Raw genomic sequence first — 18,883 nt, 5'->3', positions numbered from 1 at the left:
CCTTTAACATTTTCTTGCTCAGATAAAAGAACAAAGCTGTTGCCAAAGAAATTTCTCACGTAAGCATCAAGAGGTATACTTGGTAGAATGGCTACTTAAGTACTGAGGAATTGTTTTCTTGTAACATCAAATTTATTGTTCAGAATGATGTCATTAGACAAGACATTGTGTGTGAATTCTGGTATTTAGTGAATGAAATAAAACAATAAATAAATTATATAATAAAAAAAGTAATTTTGGCAGAGAGAAAATTTTCTTTTAGTATAAATTAGGTAAAACTGGATAAAGAATTTATTCTACAGTATTTACTATTTACTGTATTTCAATTTGATCCTCGAATAGCTCAAAGTACTCATGGTGAAAAACGTACCCTTAAATTCTATTTAAGAAAGGATAGTGGTAATTAATTAAAAGTAAAAAGTGCAACAACACCTACAAGTACGTATATATGTTTCAAAAAATTACTTGAGTAAATGTAACTACTTAATACCTACCTCTGCAGTCAGGTACAGTAAGAACATGGTCATCTCTTAGGATTACTCCATCCATCCATCCATCCATCCATCCATCCATCCATCCATCCATCCATCCATCCATCCATCCATCCATCCATCCATCCATCCATCCATCCATCCATCCATCCATCCATCCATCCATCCATCCATCCATCCATCCATCCATCCATCCATCCATCCATCCATCCATGGATTACTGCAGTTGTGTCATTCTCCTTTTATTTTCACACGATGCATCTAACAGTCCTCCATAAGACTTTGAATTCTTAGTTTCTCTTTCTTTATCCCTCTAACATTGTTTGTTTGTTCATTCTAACAAAAAAATATCTTCACAGTACTGCTAGATTTATACCATGATTAAATTACACACTAGTATTTGCTTAGGATTGTATTCGGGGATGCTCCCCTGCAACTTGTTTAACCAAGTATATTATACCTCCACATGAAAATTGTCAGACGAAAAGTAGCACAAAAATAATAAAGTCAGCTAAAGAGTGTTTTTTGTACAAATTCTAAAAGCATAGAATGGAGTGGTGGTGCTCTGGCTTTTCCAGGGTAGAATTAAGATTAAAACACACCATATATGTGCTCAGTACTTTAATTAGGTGTCGTTTTGGGAGCTGCTCCTGATAAGCTTTAAAAAACAGAAAAAAAAAACAACCAATGATTAAATTATCTACATGTTGTACAGCTTTCCATTTTTTTCTTATGACAGAGGATCATAAAACACAGAAATAAAAATATGCTTCTACTTTTAGAACACAAAAATGACTGAAGCTACTTCATTACTTTGATTTGAATCATTTAATATAGTTTAAATCTCACAGTTATAATACTCTGACATTAAAAACACAGTGATCACATCTGTTTTATCGGCATTAACATCTTCCATTAATTAAAGTATAATGCTTGAATTATATCTTTTGCTTACAGATGCTGAGAGCATCCCTTTCAAGATCTTAACAAAATTTTTATTTGTACAGAAGCACAGTGTCAGTCCCAGTGTATAACATACAGGGAATACACATTACAAATTTGAAGCAAATAATTTGACCAAATTGTGCCTTATTTTGGTAAAGACTCAAGTATTACAGTTCATATTGTTGGTACAATAAAAATAATAAAGACAGTCAGATAATGATAATGCTGAACACTGCAGTAAACAATCTGAAGGAAATCATTAAATATCAGTGAGCAATTAGACTGCATCGAGCAGATAGTTGCAATAACTCACAGCCCTATGCAAGCTTCATTTAAAAAATGATGCTGACATGTAAACAAAACTGAAACATAATTTATAATCTGCAGTTTATTAAGACATAAATTATTTGACCAAAACATCTCACTTTGTGCAAAATAGTAACTGATTTTGATAAATATTGCTTCCATCTAGTACTTTTTATTTGTACTTATTTAATCTTCTACTGCTTTTGACAACAGATATAAAGCTTTACCCATAAAAAAATAATTTTCTAATTCTAATAATTAGGGTATCTCCACATACACGTTTACAGTACAGCAGGTTCAAATGTTATATTCTTCATCACAGTTATAGTGTACATTCTTTTAGACTGAGAAAAAACACAGTATTGCACAATAAATACATTCTGAACATACCACATATCATCAGCCATATTTATCTAGGATTGATTTTGTTCCTTTACACCTTCCTTTTACAGAAGTTTGCATTCATTCCTCTGGAAAGGTCAGTTTTGTACTTTTTACCATCACCTGTGGGTTCCTTTGCTGTTTCGTATTTGACTCAGATATTTTCTGTGATGATTTATTCTCGATTTCTGTTTGCATTTTTATCTCTGCGGACGGATTTTTTCCTCCCTCGACTAGGTTGGAGACAGAGTTGCACTTGTTGCACAGGTCCTTCATATCCAGAAGTCCCTGCACCAAGCACTTTACAAATTCTGCAGAACTCGTCTCGAGGCTTTCAAGGAAACTGGACACTGAGAAGATGATGTGGTCTGACTGAGGGTTGTAACAAGCACCGTATCCATTTGGTACCACTGGTCCATAACAGCAGAACATTTCTACCGTGGTTGGGACCTGAAGAAAAATTAATGCTTAATTAATGCTCGAACTACTGCTGTTAAAAACTACTTTTGTTTGGTTTGGAAAGTACTACTAAGGATATGTATGTTTTAAATATTTAAAAATGCACTTAGGTAAAATAAAATAAATACAATTTCACAATTCAATTAGTATGTAAGAAGTATTCCTTCGTTTTTGATTTATACTTCATCTCTACCTTCAACTTAGATGTACTATAAAATTCTTCCTCCAGCTGGGTGGATTGCAGCCATTTTTGTCACGTAGCACAATTCATAAATAAGGGGCAGAGCTACAGGGTTGAAGGACCTTCCATATTTTAGACTATCTGCTACTTCTTTATCAACTTGAGGTTTTGCTGGTCAAATGCCGCTTCACATTAGAGTGGGATTTAGATGTCTTTTTGCCTTTTTTTTTTGCAAGATTTTCCTCAGCAAGGATGGTCGAAGTCACCCTGTGTCTTTCCCCTGACTCACCAAATGATGTAGTCACAGGCAAGCATTGGCAGTCTTTTATAGGGGTGAGCTGCTTTTAGAGGGTCAAGGGAGTGATGTAGTGATGACGAAAGGTTTGTGTGTTCTGCCAGCAGCATGATTTACAAGCTTAACCAGGACTCACAAGTAATTTCCAATTGAGAAGAGAAAGAAAGTCACATAAAGCGTTGATTTAACAGGGCACTGTTAAAGCAGCTGGAAAACATACTGTATATCCCGACGATATGTTTCAAGGTTAGTATTATAATATATTTTGTCTATCTGTCTGTCTGTACCCTTGCCGATTAGTCTGTCTGTCTGTCTGTCTGTACCTCTGTACGTCTGTACGTACGTACAACATAATAGCCGTATGACGTTCCATGTATTTCTTTCCTGCTAGTGTCTTACACCCTGCTGTTAGATTGTCTTTGGGGCCTCTTTGCATAGCCTGCACCTGGGATGTTCCCTGGTATGGTTGAACTGGACCACTGTTACTTTGGTGCTCAAAGCCTGCTCCTGTGCTTCCAACATCAGTGTTTCTTATATCAGTGTATAGTCTGTTGATACTGGATTTGGGGTAAAATCCACCATGCATTGTCAGTAGCTTCCGTGTGGTAACATCAGTAGCCTGAATTTCCTCCTTAGGCCAAATTATTGTCCCACCAGCATATCTGATTACTGCCAAGGCAAAGCTGTTGATTGTCTGGACCTTGTTCTTAGCATTTAGATGACTTTGCAGATCTTGCGTTACTCGTTGCAGGTATTTTGCTGCTGCTGCTTTCCCTCTGCCTCTTCATGGTTACCATTTACCTGTCGTAATCGAAGGTACTTGAAGCTCTCTTCTACATCCGCTATTAGACCCTTTTGGAGTATGATTCCCTTTGTGTGGATTACTTTCCCTCTCCTTATCAACATCTGGCCAAATTCCAATCTCCCTGCTGTAGATTCTGGTGGTGTGAATCAGTGAGTCAATGTCTTGTTCACTCTTAGCATACAGCTTGATGTCATACATGAACAGGAAGTGGCTAATAGTGGCCCCATGTCTGAGTCAGTATCTATAGCCAGTCTTGTTGATCATTTGGCTTAGTGTATAGTCTGTGGATACTGGATTTGGGATTTAATCCACCACGTACAATGAGTAGCTGCTGTGTTTTAAGATTAGTGGAATTCATACTCTCCTTAGAAAACTTTTACCAAAGTATAGTATATGACTACAGGTAAGGAGCTGTTGATTGCCTAGACCTTGTTCTTGCCATGGACCTGACTTCTCAGAACGTGCATTACTCGTTACAGGTATTTGGCTGTTGCTCCTTACCTTGTATCATATTGGTTGCCATTTGCCTGTCTAGTAGTGCAATCCCCTCTGTGTGGTTTATCCAACCTCTCTTTGTTACTCTCCACTTATATTTCTCCAGCCCAAATTACATCCTGGAAGTGTTGATCAACAAGTTAGTGCTCAGTCTTTGCATACAGCTTGATGTTATCTATATACAGGAGGTGACTGATAGTGCCCCAACCCAGTCTTCTTGATTATTTGGATGAGGGGGTTCAGACCTATGCAGTAAAGCAGAGGGGACAAAGCACTTCTTGGTATATTCCATATTTGATGGAGACTGGCAACTGACTTTAAATTGGCCTCAAGTGTGCTGTTGATCTTGTACATCTCCAGGCATTCCAGGATCCATGGTTGTGGCATTAAGTCATACGCTTTCTTGTTATCAACACTGGCAGAGGTAAGCACCTATGGTACTTAAAAGTTCAATAACAACTTTTCCAGGTCTGCATCAGTTTTACATTGTTGTTTTGTTTGAGGTTTCACTACATAATAAATACTAGTGTTGCAGCGATACCGATACCAGTATCGGACAGGGCCCCGATACTGCACTAAAATGGTGGTATCTGTATCAGCGAGTAATGACCAATAGGGCATCGATACCATTTTGAGAGCTTTGAGCTTTAAGAGCATTTTGAGCATTCATTCAAATATTGTCAACCATTCCAGGTAGGCAATAAAAAGTTCTACTGGATTCACTTTGTATTCGTCTTTTTCTTGCGTCACAAAGGTAGGCAGCAACTTGACAAAGCCATGATTGCATTTATTTTACATCCAAGTAGTATTGAGTTCTTCATATATACACAAACACATCAATTTCAAACGGATGGTATCGTTATGGTATCGGCCAATACTGCACTGCCAGGTATCGGAGCCAAAAATGGCATTGGCGCAACACTAATAAATACCTTACCTAAATTCTATTGTTTGAACCATGTCCTGTTTATATTTATTTCCTTTCACATTTTGACAGAGATTTTTTTGTCTTTTTTGCTGGGTTGGCTATGTCATAGACCTCCAAAGTTAAAAGTGTTCTGAGGTCACCTGTGGGTAGCACAGTGAGTGGCATAAGGCTATTGATGTAAAAGGCTTTTTATTGGGCTGCTGTAAAGCTATTCATTTTTCTGGGCAAATTAAGTGATGAGAGAACCACTGGGTTAGTGGCATAGAAAGTTGGAAATGTGGTTTTCTTGCCAGAGAGCATAAGCATAAAGATTATCATCAATGTTCATCTTAAGGTAAAAATGATTCTAAGTGCTGCTTTGAATTATATAGTTGGTTTAATTTTTTATTTTGATTTCATAGTTGAGGTTGTGGCTCTGTGAAGTTCCTAAACAGCAAAACTGATTCTTCAAAATAGTTAGATTTGTGTTTATTAAACTTGAAAATAACTAATCTCATTAATAATAACTCATCTCACAAAATACATGCCATATTTCTTAGTAAAAAAAATCTCAAACTGTATTTTTCTGTGTCTAAGATTAGAATTACCTGACTTGTTGAGAGGATAAAGTGATTACTGATGAGATAAGCTTTATCTGTGAAGATCGCAGGTTTCTCTATTTTCATTTCAGAAGCCATTTCACGCAAGCCTAATAGATGATTGTCTATTGCCATCCCAGTGATGGCCTGGAACAACAAACACAAAAAGAGATATTATTGCAATTAATAATAATAATAATAAAACATTATTGTTGTGAAATTTGTATGATAGAAAAGTGTTACCAGAACAGTATACTTGGTCTGTGCATTTATGGCACATCGTAACATCTCCATCTTCTCCATGTCCTGTCATTGTAGAGGATCCCAGTTAATATTTTGTAATTATAGGAAATAAGACATATAGCTTCATAGTGCATTAAAACAGAAGAAAAAGGAGCAAAGGAAACTAAAATGTTAGCATGTTCAGCCAGCTAAAAATTGTCCACTGGGTTCAACGATTCTGTTTGTAATATCCTGCTTTAATTCTTTAATTTCTGCCATTCTCTCACATGAGTGGTGTATTTGAGTCACACTTGTACTGTGCCTCTGCTTAAATGAAATGGTGTGAATAAACATCAAACAATGAAAAAGCTTTACCACATTGTTTAAAGTCATGGTAATCTAAATGTATATAAATCTCAACATTTAAGTGCCTTAAAATTATTTGTTAAAAGCTCTCTTAATATCTTATGATTTTAGCATTTAGCAAGTCTACATTATTTTTATTATTCTCACTGACCTAAAACAGGAAAGAAATCGTCTTAATTAACATCTTACTCCAAGAGCAATGTAGCAATTTCTCTTTTTTATGTAAATATCTGGTGTCAATCCTTTGTAACATCTTACACTTAAGTTGAGCTTCTTATCAGTCATTGCTCTGACAAATGCCAAAGCTTCAGGTGTGGCTGAGCGGATGTTATCAACTCTGCCCTTCTGAAAACGACGTGTTGAAGCACTTTCATACGTGGACACTGGTCTGCCATGACACCTGTGGTGAAAAACAAAGGAAGAACATACTTACCTCCGAGTTAGAAGAATAAAAAAAGCCAAAAATGTGTCTTTTTCTTACCGATAATATGCTAACTGTAGTCCAACTTGGATATATGCATCTGGACTCATTTTCTGCTTTTTAATGAAATCTTTCCCATAGTCAGAGAATTTGTAAACGTTCATGTCCAGATTATTCACCAATCTGATTAGACAGAGGATATGTTTTGCAGTACTTAAAAAAAATAAAATAGCATCCAATTTCATAACCTCATATAACCCAGAGTGAACACAGACCTTTGGAGTTTGTCAGCAGAGGAGGTGATGAGTTTTTGTATTTCTGGAGAGCATTTCCAACGGAGCCTGCGAGGTGCACTTAGCTCGCTTACACTTGCAGCCCTGACGAGCTTTGACGGACTGCCAGTCCTGATGCCACATAGAAACAGAAGTAAAGTTAACATTTCTGTCTTTAGATTTGAAATCTATTAGACATCAGGAGAATAATTTATTTTCTCACATGTATTTAAGGAGATACTCTGTGCATTGCACAAGAACAATTCCTTCAAATGCTGAGTGTTCACACACCACTCCACAGCAGCCATCAGCTCCTAAAATAAACTAAAACAAAGAGTTCTTTTCATATGTTGCTTGAGATCATTTGAAACTTTGGTTTGTCTTTACTCGTGCTCATAGTTTGCAAATTTTCTCTGAATGATATTATCTAAACAGTAAACAGTTACAGTAAATACATAAATTCTAAGGAAGTATTTTTAGTTCGAAATTCGATTAAATCATTGGTTAGATGTTTTATGTGAACGTTGATGTCAAATCTTCATTTTTCTTTCATGCATCACTATTGCATTGTTTTGCATAATATTTAATGTCTTTACAAAGGTATATAAGAATGCTGACTGACTTAATTTTCTATTTCATTTTAAAAAATGGATTCATGTAATAAATAATGGTTAGATAACAGATGGCTAATAAGATTACTGTGCAAAAGTGGTCCTACCTCTTAAACCTTATCACACTGAAAACCCATTTGCAGCTACAATTAAATATTCAGTGTGTGTTTTTATGATTATTCAACACAAAGTTGCACAGAATTGTGAATTGGAAGTAAACGCATGCATAGTCTCTCAGGCAACTTTTCTCTTTTACTGGTATTCAGAGTTAGAAAAAGGTCTGGTTTTTGATTGGGTCATTAATCTAATTCATTCATTTTCAATTAATTTTTTTTATGTCTTGCTGGGAAGTGAATCTTACCCTTAAAATGTGTCCTGTTGCCAGAAATCAGGCTTTTATTTAGGATTTCAGGGCCAGTCCAAGGTATAACCAAACTAAGCAATTGCTTAGGACCCTAGGGCAACTAGTGGGCACCCAAAAGGATTAACTACTTATACATGCAATATATATAAACTTCTATTTTTGCTTCTCTTGAGAGCCAAAATGATAGACAGAGGAGAAAATACCAATGTAAACTTCTTGCAGACAAACTTCTCTTTCCAGTTAGAGTATTGAGGAAGAATAGAGTAACATAATAAAGCCAAATGTGAAGGTAAATCTAACTGCTAATTGTAGCAATCCACATTGTTAGCAAAAAAATAAAAAATAAAATTCATATTATTCAAGGCCCCCCATGAAAGCATCAACCACCCTGCTTCCCTTAATTTATCTCTATCCATCTTCCCCCCAAAAAGCCTCCCCCCAACATTATACGGCTACTACCATGTTTCAGACTAGGGAGGCCCCTCTTCCCTCCACACATAACATTTCTATGTAAGTCCAAAAGTTTAGCTGCAGTTTTCTGACCAGATCAACATTGTTTTGCAGCATCCCTCTGTGTCAGTTGTGGCATATGAAGCAATTAATTTTAATGGCTTCCTTTCAACACTGGGTTTATTCTTGCCAGTCTTGGATTAAAGCCAAAATTGTGTATTCTTCTATCTTAGGATCTTTAAATCTCATTCACAGCTAAAATTTCATGCCCTACCTGTCAAATTAAATGAACAGTTGCAGTATATTGTGTACATTTTAGGACATTCTTAAATCTAAGGAAATAAATTATAGGGTCTAATGAAAATGTTATCAGGTCTCAGGAAAATGTTAACAGGTTTTAGGAAGCAAAATACCATAATTTCTTTAGTGTGACACTGTTGATCAGTTGATATTAGAAAATTTGGAAAATTGGGTTGGCCTCACTGGTACAGCACTTGTTGGTTTAAATCTTACTTGAACGACACGGATTTTATGTGTGAATAGAGAACTTTATATCAGATACTAGGAAACTCAAATGCAAAGTTCCTCAAGGCCCCATTCTGGGGTCCCTCCTATTCAGCATCTACGTACTCCCTTTAGCTCAGATTGTAACAACCAGATCAGTTACCATAACTATACAGACGACACAGCTTTACATCACAATGTCACCAGGTCTCTACAAACCCATCAGACCTGAACCTTCAGAGGCGCATAAAGGCAGGTACCAGGTCAGCCTTTTATCACCTGAAGTGTGTTTCATTCAGGTAAAGCATTTTGAATTGTCTTGAGTTGTTCTTTGCAATTAAACTTGCTTAGCCTTGCCTTAGTAAAGACAGTCTTTGTAAAGCCAGGTCTCAGCAAAAAAAAAAAAAAAAAGTTATCAGGTCTTAAAGTAAACTTTTCAAGTCTTAAGACTCAGAAAAAAAAGAAATAAAAAAAAAACAAGCAAACAAAAAAAAACCCAACAAAAACAAAAGATGTCAGTTCAAAGCTTGAAAACTTTGTTCCTTAAATCTAGCAACATTATTATTTTTTTTTTTTACTAAGACCTGACAATCTTTTTAGTAAGACCGGACAAGGTCCTAAAATGTTAACTGTACAGCTACGTGTTGGTAAGTCTGTTGTCCTCTGAAGCTCTTTATTTATAATTTGTATACAGCTGAGGATGTTTATTTATTTATCAAACAACTCATACAGGCAGTTATTACACTGTTTATTTTACTTGTATCACAGCAAAGGATTTCTTTTGGATTTCAATGCCACACTTTTCAGATTATTTGAAGACCATTTATGATTTGCATTCTGTCAAAACTATGTACTACTTTTCACTGGCCAACTGAATACTGTAAACCAAGTATGCCCAAAGTCAGTTCTCCAGGGCTGCTGACTGGGTTGATTGACAGTGACTAACACATTAGTAATCATCCTCTGCCAGATTAACACTAACCTTTGTTTCCCTCCTTGCTGTCCACTGCCAATCCATAATTGTTAAATAAACACCTTTTTCTGTTTGCCTTGGATATTTGGCCCTCTGTTTTGAGCCTTTACCGCTATCCTGCAGGTTTTAGACGTTTCCTGCTCCGGTACAGCTTATTTTTATTGAAAGCTGATTAACAGGCTTTTGCTGAACTGAATCATTAGAATCATCTATGCAAAGCAATGGGAAAATCTAAAACCTTGAGGACAGTGGCCCTTGGGGACCTGCTGTAAACTAAAGCTCACACACAGCTCATATTCAAAGTTAAAGAGAAGAAGCTCACCAACCTGCATCGGCTTGTCGTACCAACGGTTTCCCCCATTCATGCCTGGCCCCCCTCCGTGCAGCATCATTGCAGCGCGTGTTGCATCACTTTGCTCAGTTCCATTTGGTTCATCCAAACAAACCAGACAGATACATCTCTCAATCATGTCCAGGGAGTCTCGGTTGGTTGATTCTATGGGTAGGAAAAATGCTAGAGAAATTATTGAACGTATATTGAAATTTGATGATGTAGGAGTATTTGATGAAAGAAGTTAGAGTTTTATAATAACTTAATAAATATGTTTGTGCTTCTTTTTGGTGCTGTTTGTTTGAAACTGGACTTTGAGGCACATTGAAAAGCTCACAGAAGAACATCAATACATCATCAGGGCCTGATCAAGCCACTGGAGACAGTTTGGAGAATGTGTATGTTGCACATTACATCCCATTAGAATGTACTATATTTTCTGACAACTTATTTTTATTTGCATTTTTTAGAGAGATAGATCCAAAACAAAATGATCTGTAAGACTGGAAGCAGTTGTTGATCAAGGTTACCAAGATGCATCATTCTAGGGTATAAAAACCACACAATGGATTACATTTTTCTGAGTTATCAACCCGCAGAATAATATTGTTCACAATAAGAAGTACTTAAATGTATATTTAAATTGAAAGAAATTAAAGAACACTTCAGAGTAAACATTTTACATTTAAAATATAAATAAAGAATTTATTAAAATTGCACCTTTCATCAGCACACTGCGTGCCTGGGCCCACTCTGTCCGTCCATCTGAGGTAAGAAGACCGATAGGTGGGACAGGCTCATCTTCACTGCCAGCCATCTTAGTGATTTTTTCCAGCTGTGTCAGCAGATCTCTTTCATTTAGTCTTCGGAAATTTATCACCACATCCAGAACAAAGAACTGCAAAAATTCACATTGGATACAGCCAATTTTTAGTTGAATAGGTCCTGTGCTCTCTTCAAATCAAATATAAGGCGTTAGCTTTCCTTGGATTGTTTTGGAAAAACATAGGTAAACAATATAGGGACAAAATAATGTTTAACTGATGGAACGATCATGATCAGTTATCTACAGTACACCTACAATGAGGCCAGTTTTCTCAAAGATCTATTTAGTAGCAAGACACAGTGTATAACATAGAGTAAAGCTATTGTGAAGAACAGCCAAACTTCTTATGTAACAAAAAACTGCAGGGTTCAAACTTTAAAGTGCTAAACCTCAAAACTCAATTTGTTGATCCATTCTAGTTTTGGTCTGTTTGTCGCAGATTTGGTTTCAAGCTGCACCCTTATTTGCTGTTGCGTTCAGGTGATTTGGGAGTCTCCCTGCTATTATATCTGCTCTGTTCTGCATTTAAGATTCTTTGTTTCTTGGTTAATTTGTATCACAAACTTCTCTGTCACGTGATTTAAAACTAACTATTTAACATGTTTTATCAAATAATCAGTTTATTTCAGTCATTTCATGACTCAGTTTTGAGCTAATTTCTGGTGATTGGCATTTTATTATTGACTTGATTGACTGTGTATTAAAGCATTAAAGCACCACAATTGTAACTTTCTAAAACAGATCATTCTTTTCTGTCACTTGTCTGTTTCTGCAAATAAAGTAATCAAAAACAATAAACTTATGACAAAAAGTTAAGTTGACTTTTTCTTGCTAAAGCTATAAAGACAGCTCTAGTGATGACGTCAAGAAGATGATCCCAATTGTATTAGAAAACCTCTCATTAAGTTTTGAATTTTTCGTTTTTAGATTTTATTTGACCAAAGAAAAAGATTTAAGTCAGTTATTAAGTCGTTTTCCTGTTCCCTTCAAGTCTTCCTATTACTCTGTTAAACTATAGCGACAAATTTGACAGAGCTTAATCAAAACCGTATAACCAATCTTCTACATCAATCTTTACTCGAACTTCCAAGATATTATTAACATCATGTGGATATGTCTACCAATATAGGTAAAAATTGATTGGATTAAAATGTTGTTTTTTTCCAGTTAAAGATAGTACAGATAGATTAGTGAAATAATTATCCAATAGGTACAGTACTGTATATATGGTAACATGCTATTAACAGTAATTTTGACTGCTCCTGATCCGCTTTAAAATATCATTACAACAGCTGATATTTAGAGTTGTGTGATTCAGCCCCTGCATTAGGGATTCATTGATTTTGAATTTGGTTTTAAAAAAACTGTAATGCAACATATTTAGCTAAATATTTCCTCATGCCTCACCTGGTTCTTACAGGCCACAATGATGTGCTCAGGCTCCGGCATCACGTTGCTTTTCTGGGCGACAAGTGTGTCCTTGTCAGGTCCTGGTAAACGATATGATGTGAAGAGGTGATAGTACTGCTCCATACATAGAGGTGTTCCAGACAGCTGGCCCCGGGCATAGTCCACAGGCAGGGCATGACTACACAGGTGAACACGTGCTTTTGATTGCAACGGTTTTTCTTTTTTAAGGAAAGTCCTATTATAGAGTGACTTACGCATCAAGTAGAGCCTTGTATTCCAAAACTCCTGAAATCAAATGTGCAGCAAATCTGGAAACAAAAAGCTTTACTTTGTTTTAAATCTTAGATAACACACGTTAGGTCCTCCGAATTAAAATTTCAGGAAACTAGGTTGAATTAAAAATAACAAACGTAATGTCTAATTTGTGTTATACCTTAAGGAGTCGATAGGAGCCTTGAAGTTCTGTTGGGGAAAAACCATTGCAGGACTGGAATTGACGGGTAGAGCCAGTCTGTTTTTCAGGTACATGTCATTGAGCCAGTAGTCATAAACCTGTTTTTACCCCAAAATATCAAAACATACAAATACCATAAAAATCGCAATGGAAATGTAACTGCAAGTCCATCTCAATACTTCTGCTTACTTCATGAATTCAGTTAAAAAGTGAAATAAAATAAAATGGATATTTAATTAAAAAATGTATGTAATTTTGATATTTTAGTTCTTCTATTTTTTGTTGACAAGTGACAGCAAAGGAAAAATGCAGGGTTTTTTTTGTCCAGAAATCTAAGCATCTTTTTTTTCTTTTAGTATAAAAATAGCAAATTTATGACCAGTTGTCCAACAGTTGGTAACTGATACCTTCCTAAAGAAGATTAAAGTACAATAAAAGCATTACTAATTGAGCTTGTGTTCACTGAAGGCTGTTAACAGGCATTTAGTTACTATATGGAAAGTTAGGTGGAAGGAAAAATGATGGCTGTTAAAGGAAATATAAGGGGTAGCTAGAGACAGAGTGAAGAATGTAGACAACTCAAAGGGTACTATAAAAAAAAAAAAAAAAACAGGGGTTTTATAATACAATACCTTCAGCTATGATACAGACTGATCTCTACTTAGATGAACTAAAGCATGCAAAAAGGGGCTCCAAGCAAATATTCAGTCAGTACATTGTGCACCTAGCGTATATATATGTTTTGATGGGTATTTCATATTAAGAATAATTTTTCATTGTCTCGTATAATATTTAAATAAGTTAAAATCTGGATATTCATTAACTATTAGCCCTAAGTGATCAAAATTAACAGATATAGAAAACCTGAAATTTGTCACTGCATATTTTTATCTGTCTTAATTTGAGATTACCTTTTTGATCTGAACTATGGAAATAGTTGAACATGTTGGTAATATTCTAACTCCTTGCACTGCACCTGCAGTGTTCTGAAAATTTAGCAAATACCCTTTAAAGTCCACTAATAAATCTATAAGCGGTGTTTTACTGATAAAAAAACAATTTCATCTTGACCTCTGACCCAGAAATAAATAGATTGCTTTTATTTATTTATATACAAAAGGATTATTTACCCAGTTGGCTTTTTTCTCCCTTTTTTCCACAAGTTTGTTCTGCAGCAGCTCTCCCACTCCCCCAGGGGCTCCAAACTGTTTCACCAGATTCTGGGTCTGGTTGAACTGTTCTTCAGTGAGGAGGTGCTTCATACATCTCAGATATGTGGCCAGTGTGTCACTGAGGCTTGGCAGAGGCAGCTTTGGTAGAGCCTGTGGAATGATGGGAATCTGCAAATGTCTACAACTTATTATACTTAAAAATTTAAGAGATTAATTAATCATTTTTATTTAATCTACAAAGTTCTTATATTAGGTAACACATTTTGCATTAAAAAATTACTTCAATAAATAATTGAATTTCCTCATGCCCCTTTAGTTCACTATGACGATCCTTATGCATTAGTTCATATTTTATTTTTCTAAATCTACGTCTCATTCACATATGAAAAAACTACAGAACATAGTTACATCTCCACTTGCGCAATCTTTGGAAGACTCTCGGCTTAGGATTGGCATCTTGGTGACACACAAGAGCTGTCAAGAAAGTGAAGATATGAGACTTAGGCTCATCACTTAAATTGGACAATATCACTTTAGAAATGTAGCAGGTAATACATCTTTAAAAACAATCCTAAATCAGGAAGAAACATCTATGGTTTGCTGCCTCTTAGTAGTAATTTTATTATAGATCTCTCAATTATTTGCATTTTTTTAAAACATTTGTATTTATTACAATGTCTCTGTTTGAGACACACACAGATATACATACACATATATATGTATATGCAGTTATATATGTGTGTGTGTCTGTGTGTGTGTGCGCATACAGAATGGCAAAGAATAATTAAGAAAAAAATTGAAGCACACAGCATTCAGATGTTATTATGACAAATCCTCATTTCTTCCTTTGCTGATGACCAAGAAGAGTTGTCATGAAATTTCTAAGTTTTAGCTTTACCAAAATAATGTGATATATAGAGAATTTGTAAGATGAAGAAAAAAAGTTTGTATATGGATTTTATCTGTATCTCTTATTGAAACATTCCATTCTTAGGTAAACATAAGGCAAATAAAAAGAGATGGAATAGAAAACAATGAGTGCAATAGGGACATTTAGATATAAAACCTAATTTCTGTGAACTAATACTATTTATATCAAACTGAATTAAGCCATTTTAAGTTAAGTAGACATTCACTCACCTCATGCAGAAAAAAAAAATCTCACTCCTCTTCAGGCCAAGAGATGTATGTTGATGTATTGTGACTTGAAGCCATAGAAGAAATAAATTCTAAAAAATCCAGACTTTCTCTCCTTAATCATTTTGACCATCTTTTTCTCCCTCTTTCCATGGTACCAGTACAACTCCCTTGCTGGCTCAAAAGAGATGCTGAGAGGATTCCTCAGCCTCCAAGCAGTCTGGCTCCTCCCAAAAGTCCTGCTATTCGTGGAGAAGTTTGTTTGACAACTGCGACCTTCACTCCACCTTATTTAGGCAACATTTACTGCTTCAGGTCTAACACTTTTTCATCAGACACTTTTCAGTTCTTTTCAGTCTTTTTTTTTTTTTTGCATTTAACTGTGCATATTAGGTGCATTTTATGCCGAAAGATCAACACTTTCAAGACCAGAAAATAGCCTTCCTTACAAGTTTTTGTACTACTAAAGGCTTAGGTTGTAGTTTTATTTTTATTCAGCAATGTTTGCAGAAATAGACCTTTCACGCCCCTTTATGTTTTTTATTGTCTGGAAAATTTGTGTTATTTCATCAATGATATTTTTTTCAACTCTACATTTAAATAAAACCATACATCACAATAATTGAAGTTAATTCGTAGGTAAATGATCAAAGACAGCGGTATTGTTCACATACTGTTCTTTTAATTATATACATGAATATACATGTATGTACAGTCGAATACAATTTTCAGGCTTTGCGTTCCAGAAGCACATTTTCATTTAAATTGGACTGTAAATAAGATTGAGATTCCACATAATTCCCGTTTTCGGTTCTGCAGCTGCACAAGTTTGCATATTTAATTTATAAGCAACATAACAGATGGCATTAAACGACGCATACATTATATTTTCTTAAAACACATTTGCACAATATTCCCTGAAGAATCAAATTCTTTTACATTGATAAATAGATAAATTGACATTTCTCTCAGCAAATTTTCCACAATTTTCCTAGTTTGAAACAAAGACTTGAGAAACACTTGATTTGAAAAAAAAAAAACAAAACAAACAAAAACAGAGAAATTGTCACAGAGTGATATAATTTCACAATCATAAATACACACATGTCATCAGTGGCACTTCTTTTTAAATCGCATCCAGTTTCAATGACTCTTTTACGCGTACTCTCCTCCCGAGGATTCCTCCTCCGACTGAGAGCGCTGCACAAACGTCTCGATGCCGTTCTCATCAATTGTTGTGCACAGACCTTTTCTCTTCTTCTCCCTTTGTTCCATCTTAATCGTATCATACAGGCCCGTGGGACCGTCCTCTAGGAGCATGTTGCGCTCTGAGAAAGAAGGTTTCATTTGCGTCACGTTCTTCAGCAGCAGCAGAGCCGGCGCGTAAAGTACGTTAGCGAGCCCCATGCCCAGATTAAGTTGAACGAAGCCCAGGTTATGCACGATCTGCCCCGCCACGATGGGCCCCAGGGCATAGGCCACGCAGTAAGAGATGTCCGCGATGGCGTACACGCTGCCATACACAGACACGTGCCGCACATCGACGAGGAAGGCCAGCGTGGGAAGGAGCGCCGTGTCAACGAAGGCAATGCCGAAGCAAATGCCGCACAGCGGGATCATTAGCTGCCAGAAGTTCTTGCAGGCTGGTACTGTGCAGGAGCTGGCCCCTATGAACACCATGCCTATGGCCCCATAGAACCACTGCAGCTGGGGATACTTGGCTGCTAGTTTCACAGTGAGATACACCCCTAACACATGAGGGAAGAACGCAGGGAACCAGGTCATGCCGATCTCCCACTCGGTGGCATGCATCGTTTCATCCATCCAGTTCGCTATGGTGGGCTCCAGGAACGCCAGGGGGATGTTGCAGACGATCAGCGCTCCAGCCACAACAGCTATGTATGGATCAATCATCAGTTTGTAGATCGGGGTGCCAACGGGCATGTTTTCCCTCTCCCTGTTGGAGAAGGGTTTGAGTACAGTCAGACACAGCACCCCATCAATGAGACAGATGCAGGCCAGGATCAGAAAAGGCGCTTGCTTCCCAGCTAAATCATACAGGACTCCTCCAAATGGCGGTGCCACCAAACTCCCGAAAGAGATGAAAGCCAAGGCGATGCCCAGAGCTTTGCTCCGCTCAGACTCCTCTGTATATTTGTCCGCGATCAGAGCGATCCCTGAGGTATCCGCGAATGCTGAGCCGAGGCCCTGGATGCTGCGCGCCAAGAACAGGGTCGCATAGTTCTGGGCGAAGGCGAAAGTGAGGGTGGAGAGGAACATGATATTGAGCCCAATGAACAGAGGGATGTCATAGCCAACCCTGTCTATGAAGGTACCGCTCAGCGGGTTCACCAGCAGCTGCAGGATGGCCTTTGAGGCGAACAGGACGCCTATCTGCAGGTCGAAGTTCCCTTTGGGTGCTCTGTGGATGGTGCTGTTCGTGGAGTTGGTGTGTTGCTCAGCAGCTGACTGCTCCAGATCCGCTTCTCTCTGCAACCCCTCCAGATAATCGGGTATAATTGGTACAATCACCATATAAAGCATGTTATCTAATAAAAGTGCAACACAAACTATTACGAGAATGATGCGCTTTTGCCGTTCTGGGTTTTGAATAGCGCTCCCCAGCTGTTTAGTTCTTTCGCCCATCTGGGCGAGTTTGGAAGCTGCAGATTGTGCCACATTAGTAGCTCCTTCCTCTGTGATCCCCTCTGACTCCATGATTACTCTCCCCTTTTGCTCGATAATTTCTTTTCCAAAAGTTTGTTTTACAGAATTGCGCACATCAGCTGCGGCTCGGCTTCCCCGATGAACTAAACAACTTTCCGCTCCTTTACCTCTTCTCTCTCCCTTGCGCTGTCCTTCGTTGGACGCCTTCTTCCACTTCCGTGACTCGGACTCGTTTTATCACCGATCCCTCTTGTTGCTTCACAGCCTCACATCCCGTCAGGTGACGCGCGGGTTCCGGACATCGAGACTCACAGGTTGGGGGGTCTAATCCGGAGCACATCGGCTCTATTAGCGATTTGTGATGCTGCGCCCCGCCGGCTCCCTGACTCACCCAGCTGTCTCCAGCCACCTGTAACAAGCTGTGCTAAGTCATCATTTCACATCATGCGGGTCTGGTTTTTGTCGGTTGATGGAAGGAATACACACAGCTGCTTCTTGACTCCCATAGGTACCCCCCCCCCTTCCCCTCCCATCCTGGTCCATGGCTGTGACGCATCGTCCTGCTGCTCTCCAGCAGATCTTTTATGCTAATTAAACACAAAATCCCGAGTGCGCACTCCTGTCCAGTCAGTCGCATCAAAGCAGAGCCACAGATGCTTTGTTAGGGACTTTCTTTTTCTTAACCTATCCTTTAATAGTCAAAACATATTTTGCAGCACAACAGTATTGACTTTTTATATGCATAATGTATAACTTAGAATACAAGTAAAAAAAAATATCAAAGGCATCGAAAAGTGAGGCGAAATGCGCATAGATTTATCAATGAATGGTTTCAGCAC

At 37.4% G+C, this 18,883-nt stretch overlaps 2 protein-coding genes across 2 annotated transcripts; both read right to left on the bottom strand.

Moving 5' to 3' along the window:
* Positions 1 to 1,097: 1,097 nt before the first annotated feature.
* On the bottom strand, positions 1,098 to 15,601 carry chata (choline O-acetyltransferase a). Its single transcript, XM_038293102.1, has 15 exons — positions 15,381 to 15,601; positions 14,649 to 14,714; positions 14,199 to 14,390; positions 13,048 to 13,166; positions 12,869 to 12,922; positions 12,612 to 12,792; positions 11,099 to 11,276; positions 10,374 to 10,543; positions 7,369 to 7,469; positions 7,149 to 7,277; positions 6,934 to 7,056; positions 6,711 to 6,852; positions 6,108 to 6,170; positions 5,874 to 6,011; positions 1,098 to 2,573 (listed from the first exon to the last, which is right to left on the bottom strand). Exons 2-15 carry the CDS (start codon positions 14,694 to 14,696, stop codon positions 2,205 to 2,207), a joined length of 2,007 nt encoding a protein of 668 aa, XP_038149030.1. The 5' UTR covers positions 14,697 to 14,714; positions 15,381 to 15,601; the 3' UTR covers positions 1,098 to 2,204.
* A 436-nt stretch (positions 15,602 to 16,037) lies between these two features.
* Positions 16,038 to 18,542, bottom strand: slc18a3a (solute carrier family 18 member 3a). Its single transcript, XM_038293101.1, has one exon. It carries the CDS (start codon positions 18,093 to 18,095, stop codon positions 16,533 to 16,535), a length of 1,563 nt encoding a protein of 520 aa, XP_038149029.1. The 5' UTR covers positions 18,096 to 18,542; the 3' UTR covers positions 16,038 to 16,532.
* Positions 18,543 to 18,883: the final 341 nt, after the last annotated feature.

This window comes from Cyprinodon tularosa, unplaced genomic scaffold, assembly GCF_016077235.1.
Source record: "Cyprinodon tularosa strain WSP-4 unplaced genomic scaffold, ASM1607723v1 ctg32, whole genome shotgun sequence".
Classification (NCBI taxonomy): Eukaryota; Metazoa; Chordata; class Actinopteri; order Cyprinodontiformes; family Cyprinodontidae; genus Cyprinodon; species Cyprinodon tularosa.
This window is presented reverse-complemented; position numbering and strand designations above follow the sequence as displayed.